At 37.6% G+C, this 14,877-nt stretch overlaps 1 protein-coding gene across 2 annotated transcripts; it reads left to right on the top strand.

The window, feature by feature from the left end:
• Window positions 1-2,050: 2,050 nt before the first annotated feature.
• LOC116288470 (mucolipin-3) lies at window positions 2,051-13,633 on the top strand. Of its 2 annotated transcripts, none has more exons than XM_089030309.1 (12): window positions 2,051-2,973; window positions 3,409-3,567; window positions 4,705-4,861; window positions 5,100-5,187; window positions 5,750-5,834; window positions 6,848-6,938; window positions 7,675-7,790; window positions 9,349-9,516; window positions 10,389-10,490; window positions 11,486-11,608; window positions 11,971-12,177; window positions 12,663-13,633. In XM_089030309.1, the coding sequence occupies exons 1-12, from the start codon at window positions 2,482-2,484 to the stop codon at window positions 12,750-12,752; spliced, it is 1,878 nt and encodes a 625-aa protein (XP_088886435.1). In that variant the 5' UTR covers window positions 2,051-2,481; the 3' UTR covers window positions 12,753-13,633. The 2 variants fall into 2 exon arrangements, with proteins under 2 accessions (XP_088886435.1, XP_031551125.1); XM_031695265.2 differs by having other exon boundaries at window positions 2,237-2,973; window positions 12,682-13,633.
• Window positions 13,634-14,877: the final 1,244 nt, after the last annotated feature.

Genomic DNA, 14,877 nt, shown 5'->3' with positions numbered 1-14,877 from the left:
TTTTGATGTCCAGTGTGCATGCGTGTGTCCTCCCACGGTTTGACGCACTCAACCAGCTGATTGCATGGAGACGCGCGAAATGGGGAATCATTATGACCAATGAGATAGGAAAGAATAAAAATACAAAATAAGACATAATCGTCAAAATGAACGCTTGATTTTTCTTATGTGTGTGGTCTTGTTTTGTTAGTTTACTTTCTGAGATTTCAGACGAAATAGGGAATTATTATGGCGAACAGGGCAGGAAAAAAAGACGGTACAAATAAGAGACATAACCGTCGAAATTAAAGCCAATTTTTTAATATTCTCTTAGTGTGAAGGCATTTAACACGTGAAATAGAAAATGTTAGTCGACGTGTAATAGTCAAATAGACACAAGAGAAAAAGTGAAATTAGGGTTTACTAAAGTATATTAGTCTAATATCTATTTCACGGGGTTTAAATGACTTCACTCTATGCCTATTATGGATTTAATACTACTGGCTTACAGTTGAGCGTTCAGGGTTTCTAAGCCTTAAACTCTGTATCTTAGCCTACCAAATCGGATTTTCTTTCAGAATACAACGCTGAATTGTAACATCAGTAAGACCCACTTGGCCAGGGAGCATAGGATTTTCTTATACTATAGCGCATTTATTTAGAGCATGTGTTCATGACATATGCTGCAACACGATGACTAGAAATCGTATATTGTTTTACTATCTAGTTATGGATTTCTGAACGTATTAAAGCACTATTCAGTAATTGGCCACTGACAATCAAGGTGTTACTGCGATATTCCCCTCATTTTTCAAACTATCGTCCTAAATAATCTGGTAACAAACCGGACTTGTTCCATTCTGAATTTCCGTCCGATCCTGGCTATCTGTAATTTTCTTCCTCAATCCGTATTACAGTTGAGCTCGCATTGAGATATTCTTTTGTTTTAAGAATCATCCAAGTGAGGCTATCGGGTCGATACAATGCTTGCATGTTATCTCATTTGCATTTGATTTGCATGCATGCATAACATCTGCCATTGACGTGCATCCAATGCTTCTGGTTCCGCAAAATGAGCTAAGCCCTTCCTTAAAGAAAGAATTTTCAAAACCAAAGCTAATCAGTAAATATTTGTCGGTAGATGACAAGCCATAGTTTCGAAAGTTCGTACTGCTATTCAAAGTTCAAGGGTCTCACAGGAAAACTTATCATTTCTTTGGCTTTTCAGACATTTCCTCGGAGCCAATTATTTCGGAAATTTTCTAAATAAAAGTAAGTATTAAATAAGTAGTAGAAATCATCAAATTTCTTTTACAGAATTAATTTGAAGACTTGATTTCTTTTTAATATACGTTAGACTGTACAAGAGAAGGAGAAGTTGAATTTGGTCAGTAAACTTTGAATTTTTTTCCAGGCTCCTAATGCTAAATTATAAGAATCATCATCCTCGGGAACCCAGGGGTAAAGTTCATGTCGCTCCTTTCTCGCTACCAGAAAAAAGCGAGAAAGGAGCGGAATTTTTTCTGGGTGCGATAAATGAGCGACAGAACTTTATCCCTGGGTTCCCGAGTAACAAGAAGAGTTGACTGAGTCAATTCTCCAGGAATTAACTAAATGCTTATTGACAGTGTACCTCAGACGGAGTGGCGGTGAAATATTTACCATAATTTGATAGCCGATCAAAAGAATGAAATACTTTGATCAATATTTGCCTCTGACATCAGTTGGAACAAGTCAAAACAAATGACTGCCTTTCTTCCCTTCCCTTCCCTGTCAGCTAGTAATAGTACAATGCTGGGTTACGAACTCCCTCGTGCATGATATTTTATCCAGAGACATTTTCGTATGGTTTCGACCGGACAACTTTTTTTTTATTTATTTATTTTTAACGTCAGAACCATTTTTCCGACCTCGTAAAAAGGTGAGAAATGGAGAAATTGTTTTCCACTTTCTTAAATCGAAGCCATAAAATTAAAAGCTAATCAAAGGGGCATAGCTGATCAATGCGCTCAGATCGCTCTGTGACTTCTTTACTGTAGGTACGTGGAAAATACTAGAAAATAGGAAATCCCATTCCCTGACACAGGGATTTGTGTTCCCCAGAACACTGGGCACTAGTGTTTTGTGTTCCCCGCTCCCTCTCCCCTAGGTCACCGCTTTTTCCGACCACTTCACGAGAGCACTCGGTTATAACTCGCTAAGAATTCGGAATGCTGACGAGGAGAAAAAAACACTTCACCACGTGACGGCACGTGATTGTTTATATATACGAAGAAATTTAATAGACAAGACGAAACTTGAACAAAAATTGGAGCCAAAAAATCTTATTTTTATGCTATATATTTATTCACTCAGTCTTTTGACACCCAAGGAAGGAAAATAGCAAGCTTTTAGGGAGATATAGCTTTAAACAAAAGTGAAAGAAACTTTCGAAAGTAATTTTTTAATAAGGATTTCACTACGTATGTGACAAAACCGAAGGAGTCATGATTTTCAGTAGAAATGACAGAGTACAGAGATGCTGATTATCAAAGGTTGAGACCATATCCTACAGAACTAACTGACCGAGTCTCAGGATCCTTTGAAAACATGAATTTTATCAGTACGAGGGTTGGATCTCGTGGATCGAGGCATCTTGCTCGTTCGTTTAATTTAAACACTGATGAGGAATTGAGTGAACCTCGACCACTTGGGAGAGAGAATCCTGTACATTATGGATCTCGTGGATCAAGGCATCTTGCTCGTTCGATTAATGCAAACACAAACATTGAAGACGATGTGAATGAACGTCTTCTTAATGACAGAGACAGTTCTGTACATTATGATTCGATCTATGATTCTGAAGAATACGGCAGCCAAAGGAATGGAATTGCATTCATGAGGAAACGGCTGAAAGCTCATTTTATGAATCCTTATGAGAAGTTTAAGAAGAGAGGAAGGAAACCTTGGAAATTGTTTATTCAAATGCTCAAGATTTTCTTAGTTACAGCCCAGGTAATTAACTATTTATTGGAGTTTGATTTTATAACGTGATTATTTTATCATTATCATCTCCTGTCATCATCATCATTGTCGTAGTGTATCTTAAATCATTTAGTATTCTTGATGAGCAGTGACGACATTTGGTTGACTTCCCCTAAAGATTCAGTCTTCATGTTGTTTTTCATATCAACCAACATGAAAGTCAGGTCTTTTGTCCTCGTTTTCTCATAGGAAGGAATGCATGTCACCAAATTATTTCTTTGTCCTTGTCTTGAGTCCACCTTTTTCCTTTCCTTCCGCTCCATTTGGTGTATAAGGTTACATTTTTCCAAAAATAACAAACTCCGTTCTTTGTACACACCTCTTTGCACTTTGAACACTTTCACCTGACTAGGTGGGCAAATGTTAAATTCCTTTTAAAAGTATGATTATTATTTTTGTTTCAAGGTTGTTATCTTTGGACAAGAACTATTCTCAGTTGTTACGTACATGGAAAACAGCTTGAATACCTTCAAACATCTTTTCATTTTGGATTATTCAGATGATGGAGTTTTTATCTTCACAAAGGAACATTACTATAAGCAAGTCCAACATACAGTCTTTCAGGTAAGCAGCAGCAAAATAACTTATAGTTTGTGCAATAGATACCTTAACCTTGGGCATACAATGTTTTCTCATTTAAGACTACATGTCACTCCTGGCCTTAGAGTACCATTAATTTCTTCGTTTAATGGTTGCACATGAGAAGACACATGAACATGGATACAATCCCAATGAAGAATCTTATTCTCAAGAGAATGACATGTGGTCTAAAATGGGAAAACGTTATGACCAAAGTAAAGATCTGTCTAAGAGTAAAGAAGTCTATTAAAGATTGACTAGCTAATGTAACATACCAAAAACTTGTCTCTCAATTTTGTTGTAGGGGGATACTTAGGTTGTCTCAGAGCTAATGATATAGATAATGGCTGTTCAATCATCAGACTAATCAACATGTGCCCAGTTAATGCAATGTGACCAGTCAATATAAATTTTTTATCCTCTATAAATTAGTCATACAAGTTCCAATTTTGGCCAGGCATTGTCAGTAAATGTTTAGCCCTATGTTATCCAATTTTGATGCAGGGGTTATAACATATTTTTATAACATATTTTACAACCACCACTCCCCATACGGGGCTCTTCTGTGAGGTTCCCTCCACTTGCACTATCACTACATTCTATATTTTTATAGAATTACGACACTCAACTCACATGTTGATTTTTATGGAGGGAGGAAACCGGAGAACCCGGAGAAGTTACCCTTCATGGCAAGGGAGAGAATAACACATCAAACAAACTCAACTCAAATCCAGGAGTTGCTTGTTTTGTTATTCTAATTTCTGCATTTGTTTTCTGATCCCAGAAGTGAGGCCAATCCAGCATCTGGAGTTTTGAGTGATGACAATAGTGCAGCGCACTGATTCTAAAAATAGCTTAAAGATTTGGACAAACATTGCATTCTGTTTAACAGCTACGAGGATTATACGAACCGATTTTATTATTTTTACTTAAAGTTACAATAATATCCCATGTAAACTGAGATCAACTGCGATCGGCTGTGAAAATTATCTGCTGAAAGTAAACTTGTAAGTTTGTTTGTCTGAATTTCGCCTTTGTCTTCATTTTGATGACGTCATGGTTGCGCTGCACTATTACTAAATGTTCCTCTTCTAACAATTTCAATATTTGTGTTATTTCCAGTATTATACCATCCGACAGACACCAGTTGGTATTTATATCCCAACCATACAGTCTGACAATCTTTCTCGCCCTCTTCAACTCTGCAAGTATGAATATCAAGAGGGCTTCATTGATCCTGGCAATCACACTTATATATTTAATCGAAACACAAACTGGCGTATCCTTTAAGACTGACTAATTACAGTATGTAACAGTAATAATATGTAATGTAACAGAAATTATCTGGTTTAAATATGGGCCTAGGGGGACGTGGGGGAACTGTCTCATCCATGTCACTACATCAAGTTGATGAAATTAATAGTGTATGGTAAAGATTTCAGAGGTTGAAGTTTTATGCAAAGTCAGCTATTATCAAAAATGTTTGAACTATTTTTTTCCTTGATTTATGAATGTAGTATGTCAAAAGTTATTGCCACCAATTCATAGTGATGCAAATCTTACAAGCTTCCGTATCAGGAATAACATTACACAGGACTTTGATAGGTAAGGATGAAAAATAAACAGAAGAAACTGGGAGACTTCCCTGGCACTTAAATGGCTTCTGTATTTGAGCCGTGGGAATGAAGCTATAGCCCCTCCCCAATAATTTTGCCACTGTATTTCAAATTACTTTTTTGCTATTTAAAAAATCAATACCTTATGCGAGAAATATGTTGTAAATGCCCCTCAAAACACTAGAAATTGCACTTTTAAGGGTGTCAGAACTGAACTTTTTCAGTGGGGCCTGCCCACAAACCCCCCCTAGGTGCTCCTGCCTTTGTTAAGCAGTCCTTGGCCCCCTTCCCCAATCAAAATTATGTTCTGTGGTCCTTGCAAAAGGTACTCTTTTGGGAATTTGCTGTATTCCACAATGTTCATTATTCACTTCCCACCTTTACCATTTCCCACACACACAACTCTCACTCCACATATTATTTTCATGGAGGGAGGAAAACTCGGGAACTGTGAGAAAAAATCTTATGTCAAGGAATAAGGGTTTCCATGACCCCCCTGTTTCAATTACATAGCAGTAAGAAACAGTATAAATTATATTTTTACTTTGCAGGTCTATTAAAATCTCTATCACGGCTGCGGGAATTAGGTCTCTTCATCTCAAAGATGACCCAGAATGCTATGAGTTCAACATTACTGTAAGTCAGTTCATAATTATTTTAATTATTTTAAAATTGCTGTTGCTTTAGGTTTCACTTTTTATGTATCCATGATCAGCATTTCATTCAGTTGGTGTGTCATAATTCTGCTTTCTTTACTTTTTAAATTTTAATTTGTTATTGAAGAAATAGAAAACATGTGTGCCATTGAAACTAGAGAAAAGTGTTTGCACAGACATGCCTTTCAGCACGCTTTCTAAGGATTTAGAAGAGTTTAGAAGTGAGAAAATAAATGTTTGTTTACTCTGAGCATGCAAAAAATTCTGCCATTATACTTTTGTGAGACCAAGATACTGCATTAACAAACACAATAAGAAAGAATTAACCTTAAGTTCCTAGCATTGACAACAAGTTTTAAAGCATGTGGGGATTGGCAGAACACAAGGGAAGTGTGAGAAGAAGCATAACATGTAGCAGAGTAACTCTCAACACTTCTCATCAAGTATTCTGCCAGACCCCAATCGCTTTGTAACTACAGTCCTTTGACTAAACATTGTCGTTGATCGGATCATCCCTATGAGCCTAGGCTGAAAAGGATAACGGGTAAATTACCCAGAAATTGCGTCATCCAAACTGCTCGCCAGTTTAAATCTTCACCGTATGCTCGAGGCATGGTTTTAGCAAATTGAATGGGATTGAAAAAAGCGAGCTCAAGACGTGTTAGATAATATGTATTCGGCAGCTAGTAACTGTGAATTAATTATCCCCATGATCCTTTTCGGTCTAGGTGCGTAGGGATGAAGCCGATCAAATGACAACGTTTAGTCATAGGACTGCATACACAACTCAGAAATCACGTTTTTTGTTTTGTTTAAAAAAATCAAATTAGAAAAGCTATTTTTTGGAAACAGAAAATGCATGTGTTCTCATAAAGCATGTTCTTCCAACCAATCATGAAGTGAGATTAATAGATTTATTCCATAAGGAATTTTTACAACAGACATGCTTGGCATATCCTTTCTTAAAACAACTTTATAACTTTTAACTCCTAGATAACATTTGACAATTCCAACCATGATGGAAAAATACCAGTGGATTTAATAGCTCAAGCCAGCAAGTGCAAGAATACTGGCTTTCAAGATGGTAGGGGTTAGTGGTCATAGTAATAGTGGTTAAAATGCTAGGACAAGGGTTTGCATTGAAAATCAAGGCCAAGGGCTTTTTTCAAAAAGTTTTTTTAATACCCTGAAACAGCCTTTGGGCTGAACAAGGTCAAGGCAAGGCTAACTCACAGATAAAACCCTGACACAACCTTTGTGCTTATTTAATTCAGGGGACGGCTAACTCAAATTGAACACTGAAACAACCTCTGGGCAGATATAAGTCAGGGCACGGCTAGCTCACAGATTATTAACCCTGAAACAACCTTTGTGCTGATATAAGTCAGGGCATGGCTTACCCACAGATTGAACCCTAAAACAACCTCTGTGCTGATTTAAGTAAGGGCATGGCTAGCTCATAGATCCAACCCTGAAACAGCCCTGGCTTGATCAAAGTCATGACTAACTCACAGATCAAATTGGAATTTAGCCTAAGAATTTTGTGAAAGAAAACTGGAGAACCCAGAGAAAAACATTTGAATCAAGGGAGAGACCTAACAAAATCTACTCACACAATGCCAAGTCCAGGAATCCAACTTGACACCCCAGAGTTGAGAGGCGAGTGAACTCCTGCTACAACACTCCTGAAGCTGTCTGGCAAATCCACCCAACATAGATTTGTAAATGTAGCATAATTCAGTTTCTGTAGCAAAGCTAGAGAAGTCAGACATTTTTCCTTTGTTCAATGTCCTATATTTTAAATTTTCTCTACATTGCAGATGATATTGCTGTAAGAAATGTCTATGTTGCTGTCGATGCAGCAGTAATCTTGGTTTGTATTGGCTCCCTTGCACTTTGCATCAGATCTCTGGGCAAGCACTTCAAGCTGGTGAAGGTATGAAGTAGATAGACAGTAGGAAAAGCGTCAGTCCAGTTTCAAAACTTTTTTACACAGTTTCATTATTATTAAGTTTCATTCTTATTCACTTGTTGTATGCGACACATGCCCACTGCAGTCCCAACTAGTAACCACTTGTCATTCTTATTCACTTGTATGCGACACATGCCCACTGCAGTCCCAACTAGTAACCACTAGACATTCTTATTCACTTGCATTCAACACACCCACTGCAGTCCCAACTAGTAACCACTAGACATTCTTATTCACTTGTATTCGACACACCCACTGCAGTCCCAACTAGTAACCACTAGACATTCTTATTCACTTGTATTCGACACACCCACTGCAGTCCCAACTAGTAACCACTAGTCATTCTTATTCACTTGCATTCGACACACCCACTGCAGTCCCAACTAGTAACCACTAGTCATTCTTATTCACTTGTATTCATCACACCCACTGCAGTCCCAACTAGTAACCACTAGTCATTCTTATTCACTTGTATTCAGCACACCCACTGCAGTCCCAACTAGTAACCACTAGTCATTCTTATTCACTTGTATTCGACACACCCACTGCAGTCCCAACTAGTAACCACTAGACATTCTTATTCACTTGTATTCATCATGCCCACTCAGTCCCAACTAGTAACCACTAGACATTCTTATTCACTTGCATTCGACACCCCCACTGCAGTCCCAACTAGTAACCACTAGACATTCTTATTCACTTGTATTCAACACACCCACTGCAGTCCCAACTAGTAACCACTAGACATTCTTATTCACTTGTATGCGACACATGCCCACTGCAGTCCCAACTAGTAACCACTAGACATTCTTATTCACTTGTATTCGACACACCCACTGCAGTCCCAACTAGTAACCACTAGACATTCTTATTCACTTGTATTCGACACACCCACTGCAGTCCCAACTAGTAACCACTAGTCATTCTTATTCACTTGTATTCAACACACCCACTGCAGTCCCAACTAGTAACCACTAGTCATTCTTATTCACTTGTATTCAACACACCCACTGCAGTCCCAACTAGTAACCACTAGACATTCTTATTCACTTGTATGCGACACATGCCCACTGCAGTCCCAACTAGTAACCACTAGACATTCTTATTCACTTGTATTCAACACACCCACTGCAGTCCCAACTAGTAACCACTAGACATTCTTATTCACTTGTATTCAACACACCCACTGCAGTCCCAACTAGTAACCACTAGTCATTCTTATTCACTTGCATTCGACACACCCACTGCAGTCCCAACTAGTAACCACTAGTCATTCTTATTCACTTGTATTCAACACACCCACTGCAGTCCCAACTAGTAACCACTAGTCATTCTTATTCACTTGCATTCAACACACCAACACAGTCCCAACTAGTAACCACTAGACATTCTTATTCACTTGTTGTATTCAACACACCAACACACCAACACACCAACACAGTCCCAACTAGTAACCACTAGTCATTATCAGTTAACTTATATGGTGAATAAATTGCTAACTAATTTGTACTTCATGACCTAGGCTACAAGACGATTCTTCAGGCAGGAGTTACACGACCACCTCTCGTACTGGGACTGTCTAGACCTGATCAACTTGTGGTTCATTCTGATAGTTATTAGTGACACTTGCACTATTCTTGGGTCAATCTTCAAGATTCTTATTGACTCCAAAAAACAACAAATGACAACAGTTAGTATGGTTATTGACCTTTTAGATGATAACAAAATTGTGGCTTGTTAATGATGATGATGATGATGATGATAGGGATAATGGCGACTAAATGATAATGATGATGACGATGATGTTGGTGGTGATGATGATAATGATGGTGATGGCGTTGATGGTGATGATGATGGTGATGGTGATAATGATGGTGATGGTGTTGGTGATGATGATGATGATGGTGGTAAGAATGTCAAGGATGATGGTGGTGGTGATGGTGAAGATGATGATGGTGGTGGTGATGGTGGTGCTGATAATGATGATGGTGATGATATTAATGATGGTGACTGGTTTTCCTTTGATGATGATTATGATGATGATGATGATGATGTTCCTTTGAATATAACGATATCCACCATGTCAGTCGTTTTTCCGTTTACGCACTAGTTGTGTGCTTACTTTTGCACTTCCTCCAACCACCTTCAGCAAGGGTTCAATCCTCTGACCCATAATCACATGTAAATAGAGTTGCTTGCCATTCTTTGGTTTGAAGGCTTTCCTCCAGGTGCTAAGGTTTTTCTGCCTTGCAAAATTCGACTTCTAAATTCCCAATTCTCCCATTTTGAGTTTGCCTTTGCTCAGCCTTAGTGCGGAACAATAAGATTTGATTAAAATTCAACAAGTTCTGGTTGAATCACTGAACATTTTAATGCACAACTGAGACTAAAGCTGAACAAAAGCTGACTGAAACCGGAGTATTGCTATGAATCATGGAATGAGAATCACGAATTTGTTAGTCACCTCTTAAAACAAGGATGAAATAAAAAAGGAGTGCATTTATTATAAAGTTAACATTATGGTTGACATGTATCTAATATTCCAGTGATGTTACTCTATAGGTTCTTTCTATGTACAATACCTGCAGTATATTCCTTGGCACTGGGGTACTCTTTACCTGGATTGGTGTGCTAAGATACCTTGGATACATGAAAAAGTATAATGTGAGTACAGGAAGTTTATAAGTCACAGAATCTTGCTTTAAATGCAAGGTCATTCAGGATTATTATTAGCTCAGACAAGGTAACGAGTTTGTATGTAAAGAATGAGGGCTGAGCATACTGCTCTAATCTAGTTAGATTATTTGGGCACTCTCTTAACAGTCCTTTTTACAGTTCCCTTAGCCATCTTGAAATGAAGCTGTTTCATCATTCACTTACCCAAAAGACCCCTTCACAATTCCCTAAGCAATCTTGAAAGGTAGCTGTGCCTTTGCATCAAAGCAAGACGAATGGTGAGCTTGCAATGATGGAGACCTATTTTAACACCTTGGGCAATTATTCACTTCTCTATCATTGGAAGCTCACCGTTTGTTTCGCTTCGATGCAAAGGCACAACTACCTTTCAAGATTGCTTACGGAATTGTGAAAGGGACTATTGGGTCGCTTATGATGTAGAGTGAGAACCATTTTTCAGGACTGTCAACTCTCCCGGATAAACCGGGAGTCTCCAGATTTTGGACCGTATCTCCCGGTCTCCAGATTAGAGTCTCAAATCTCCCGGATAATCCCCGAAGCTGACCATTTCTCTCGACTCGAGACTCGACTTTCACAACCATAATTAAAATTCCAATCATTTTGGTGTTGTTTGTGTTATTTTACATCGCTAACAAAATCAAAACGTTCCTCATAAACTGTTCTTGCAAGCAGGCCATTGTAATATAAGCGATAATCTGATTGGTCAGAAATAAACCAATCATAACAAATGTTACAAAGCGAAAGACGTCTTTTCGCGCGCTTTTTTGCGCTGTGACGTCATTTCCCTTCCCTATCAATTCTCCAGATTTGAATATCTTGGGGGTTGACAGCCCTGATTTTTGGGGGATTTCTCAATTGGGTCGTTACAAGACTTCTCAGGGTCTCCTTCCACTCCCAGAGTGATAAATTCGATTTCGTAACTTTCTGGCACAAATGACCAACAAAAAAAATATTTTTTCCAGATTCTGTTAGTAACCTTACGAGCATCAGGACCCAGTGTGCTTCGTTTTTGTGTCTGTGCAGCTTTGCTTTACTTTGGTTTTATGTTCTGTGGTTGGATTGTGCTTGGACCATACCACCCTAAGGTACTGTATCGTTATCATCACGTTGCTGTCATGTTGGAGGATATAAAGATATCCTTTCAACATGGCGTTTTACACGTAAGACGTGAAGAAATGCAAACCACGAATAAAATGTGACAATCAATATTTTGTTATTTTGACGCGCAGATCCTTACGTTGTGAATAGTATCAGAATAGTATCCCTTTCCCTGCCCAAAACAAAAGCAAAAATATAGAACGGTGAACACATTTTTATAATTATTTTATATTTTATTATTATTATTATTATTATTATTATTATTATTATTTATTTATTTATTTATTTTTATCCTATATGGCGCGGTCCATAATCACAAATGATACGTTTTTATTGTTTTAACTTGCAGTTCCGTAACCTGTCAACAGTATCAGAATGTCTCTTCTCATTGATCAATGGAGATGATATGTATATGACGTACAGCGAGATGCAGAAACGTAACATTTATATCTGGGTATTCAGCAAGATCTACCTCTATGTTTTCATCTCTCTGTTCATATATGTAGTCCTCAGTTTGTTTATTGGTATTATCAGCGACACTTACGAGAGAATCAAGGTAATCTAGCTCAAATGAAATACTACAGTAGACCTTTTCAGCCTTGGCTTGTTTTCCCAGTCATTGTGGGATTGAACGTTTTTTAGACCATGCATATTATCATCAAAATGATCAAGATCATCATCACTGTAATCTTAATGATCATCATCATCACCAGCACCAACACTACCACCATCACCATCATGATCACCATCATTATCATCATCATATCAAGATCATCATCACCATAATCATAATCATCATCATCATCATCGTCATCCAGGAAATGATAGTAGTCAAATAGGAAAACAACACGTCCAAGCTCAATATAAGTAGTTCCATTGAACCCTTTGAAAATTGAAGAGTGATTGGATGGATGAAATGGAATAATTTAATCTTACATTATTTAGCCTGATATAATTTGACGAAATTTGATTGATCCCCTCGAATTAATTCAAAATTTAAATTGTCTGATTAAAACTATTTATGATTGATGCCGACACAAGTCTCAACATGGTTTTCCAGGACTGGGGCCATCCACCCTGTACAAAGATTCAAAGGTTCGTCCACGGTCCAAACTGTCAGCGGTGTGCTGAAGAATACAGAGATGACGAAAATGATGGAAACCGGTGTGGAAGCACTGTGGAACAGATTGATGATTGACAAGCAAACTGATGGTGACTGCTGACCATACTGGTCTTGATGTCACTACTCCTTGGCCATTCTCCACCAGAACAGATCGATGTTGGACTGAAGCAAATCGTTCATTTTGAAGGAATGAGTGCAATTTAAGCAAAAGGATGAGCCGAGAAAAACTTTATGAACACAATTAATATTTTACAGAGCGGTAAGAGGTGCTATACACGAAGGTAGATTGATCCTGGTGCTAAAGAAGGACTAGTCTTTTTTTTTCATTCCCCAGGGTGCTCCAAAAAGACGTACTACGTCCTATAGCGGTAGGATCGCCCTATATCTTCATGCAAAAGGTCTTTGATTTTCAAAATAGATGTAGTACACTTTCCATAAAAATGAAATGATTTTATTTGAATCAATTATCCGCAAGACGTCTTTCCATAAAACCTTATTCATAGAAAACTATATATATGCTGCGACTGAATACTGATCAAAAACTATGTAAAACCATGATACTTTTACTAATTATATTTTGATCGACCCTTCTAGCTGAAAGCCAATTGGGCTCAAAAACTTTTGACATTTATCTTAAAGAGTACTAAATTTTCAGGGGGGAGTTGTTTCACGGTTTTGCGTGGAAAATGATGTGCCCTCTAAATTAGGCTACTAAAAGTGTACAGATTGTACAAGGAAGTTGTTAAGAATGCTTCTCTCGGCCACACCCCTCACATGAATAATGAATGGAGTCTTTTAAAGTGGCTTCAAGTATAAATAATGCATTATACCACATTATATTTTTATTTGATATTTTCAAAAATTAAATAAAATTCAAATCAGATATTTATATTATTAAGAAGTCAAAATTCAACACTGCCATTTTAAGTCATTAACATGAGAACGAGCGCAATTGTTATCTCATGTTATCTCATTAACTACTTTTAAAAGTCCTTAATAGGGCGTCTTTCCTGGTCTCTATATAGTTGGGTTTTTTTTGCCAAACATCCCTCTATATCCCCAAAACTGCTTTTCTTGTTCTATAACAGAGCCTTGAGATTTGAAAAATTAAAATTGAATCTTAGTCTTCGAAGAGTTTTTCAACTACGTATTCGAAATATGTCTAAACTACAACAGGGACATTCTGCCTTTTAATATATGAACATTTCAGGCTTTTAAAATCTATTTTTTCAAACCTATTTTTATACAATGAAAAATTCTAATTTGATTAATTAAAGGTTTTTAATTTAAATTTGTGGACAAGTTACTGACGAGTTTGTTATTCTGAGAGTGAAAACACTTAGTCCTTGAAAACAATACCTAAATATGACTTTGCCCTAAGGAACGGTTATAATTGAAAATTAGACAAGAGGTAGACTTACCTTGAAGGATAATTGTAATTCTATGAGCCATATGGAACATTATGACCTTATTATGCGTACTTTCTTGCGCATGCGCAAAGCCCACATTCCAAAGAAAACCATTGTTATACAAATAGCAAACAGGTATATAATGTGAACGCCGGACAGACCAGGCCTCTCCTTTTCTTATGTGCAGATTAAAACAAACAAGAACATTTGGTATCATAACACTAGTAGGGGTTGGGAAGTCATATATCATGCTCCGACCCGGGTGGGAAAATAAGGTCATAATGTTCCATATGGCTCATAGAATTACAATTATCCTTCAAGGTAAGTTTACCTCTTGTCTAATTTTCAATTCTCTTTCACCATACTACACATTATGCCCTTATTATGCGTGTTTAAAGACATGATGCCAAATGACATTAGTAAGAAGATGCAATCAAAATGTACTGGTCATAGTCTTTATTATTATGACAAGACAATAGCACCTACAGATTTGCTTGTAGTAACGATAGGTTTATTGTAAAACCTATTAAACGTGCTGGCAGCCGACCAGTCAGCTAGCTTCAAAATGTCTGAAATGGAGGCTCCTTTAAGTAGGGCTGCAGAACTAGCTGCGGAACGAAAACTATGAGCCTTATAGATTGATGTGTCTACAGAGGCTTGCTGAAGCACATTCTTAAGCCAACGAGCTATGGTGCACGAGCGAACTGCCCTATGGGGCTTACAA

Source organism: Actinia tenebrosa, unplaced genomic scaffold (assembly GCF_029948245.1).
Source record: "Actinia tenebrosa isolate PJP-AT-01 unplaced genomic scaffold, QUT_ActTen_1.0 PGA_scaffold15__27_contigs__length_11533743, whole genome shotgun sequence".
In the NCBI taxonomy this organism is placed as follows: domain Eukaryota; kingdom Metazoa; phylum Cnidaria; class Anthozoa; order Actiniaria; family Actiniidae; genus Actinia; species Actinia tenebrosa.
Note: the sequence above shows the minus strand (reverse complement) of the source record. Positions and strands in the feature narration are given on the sequence as shown.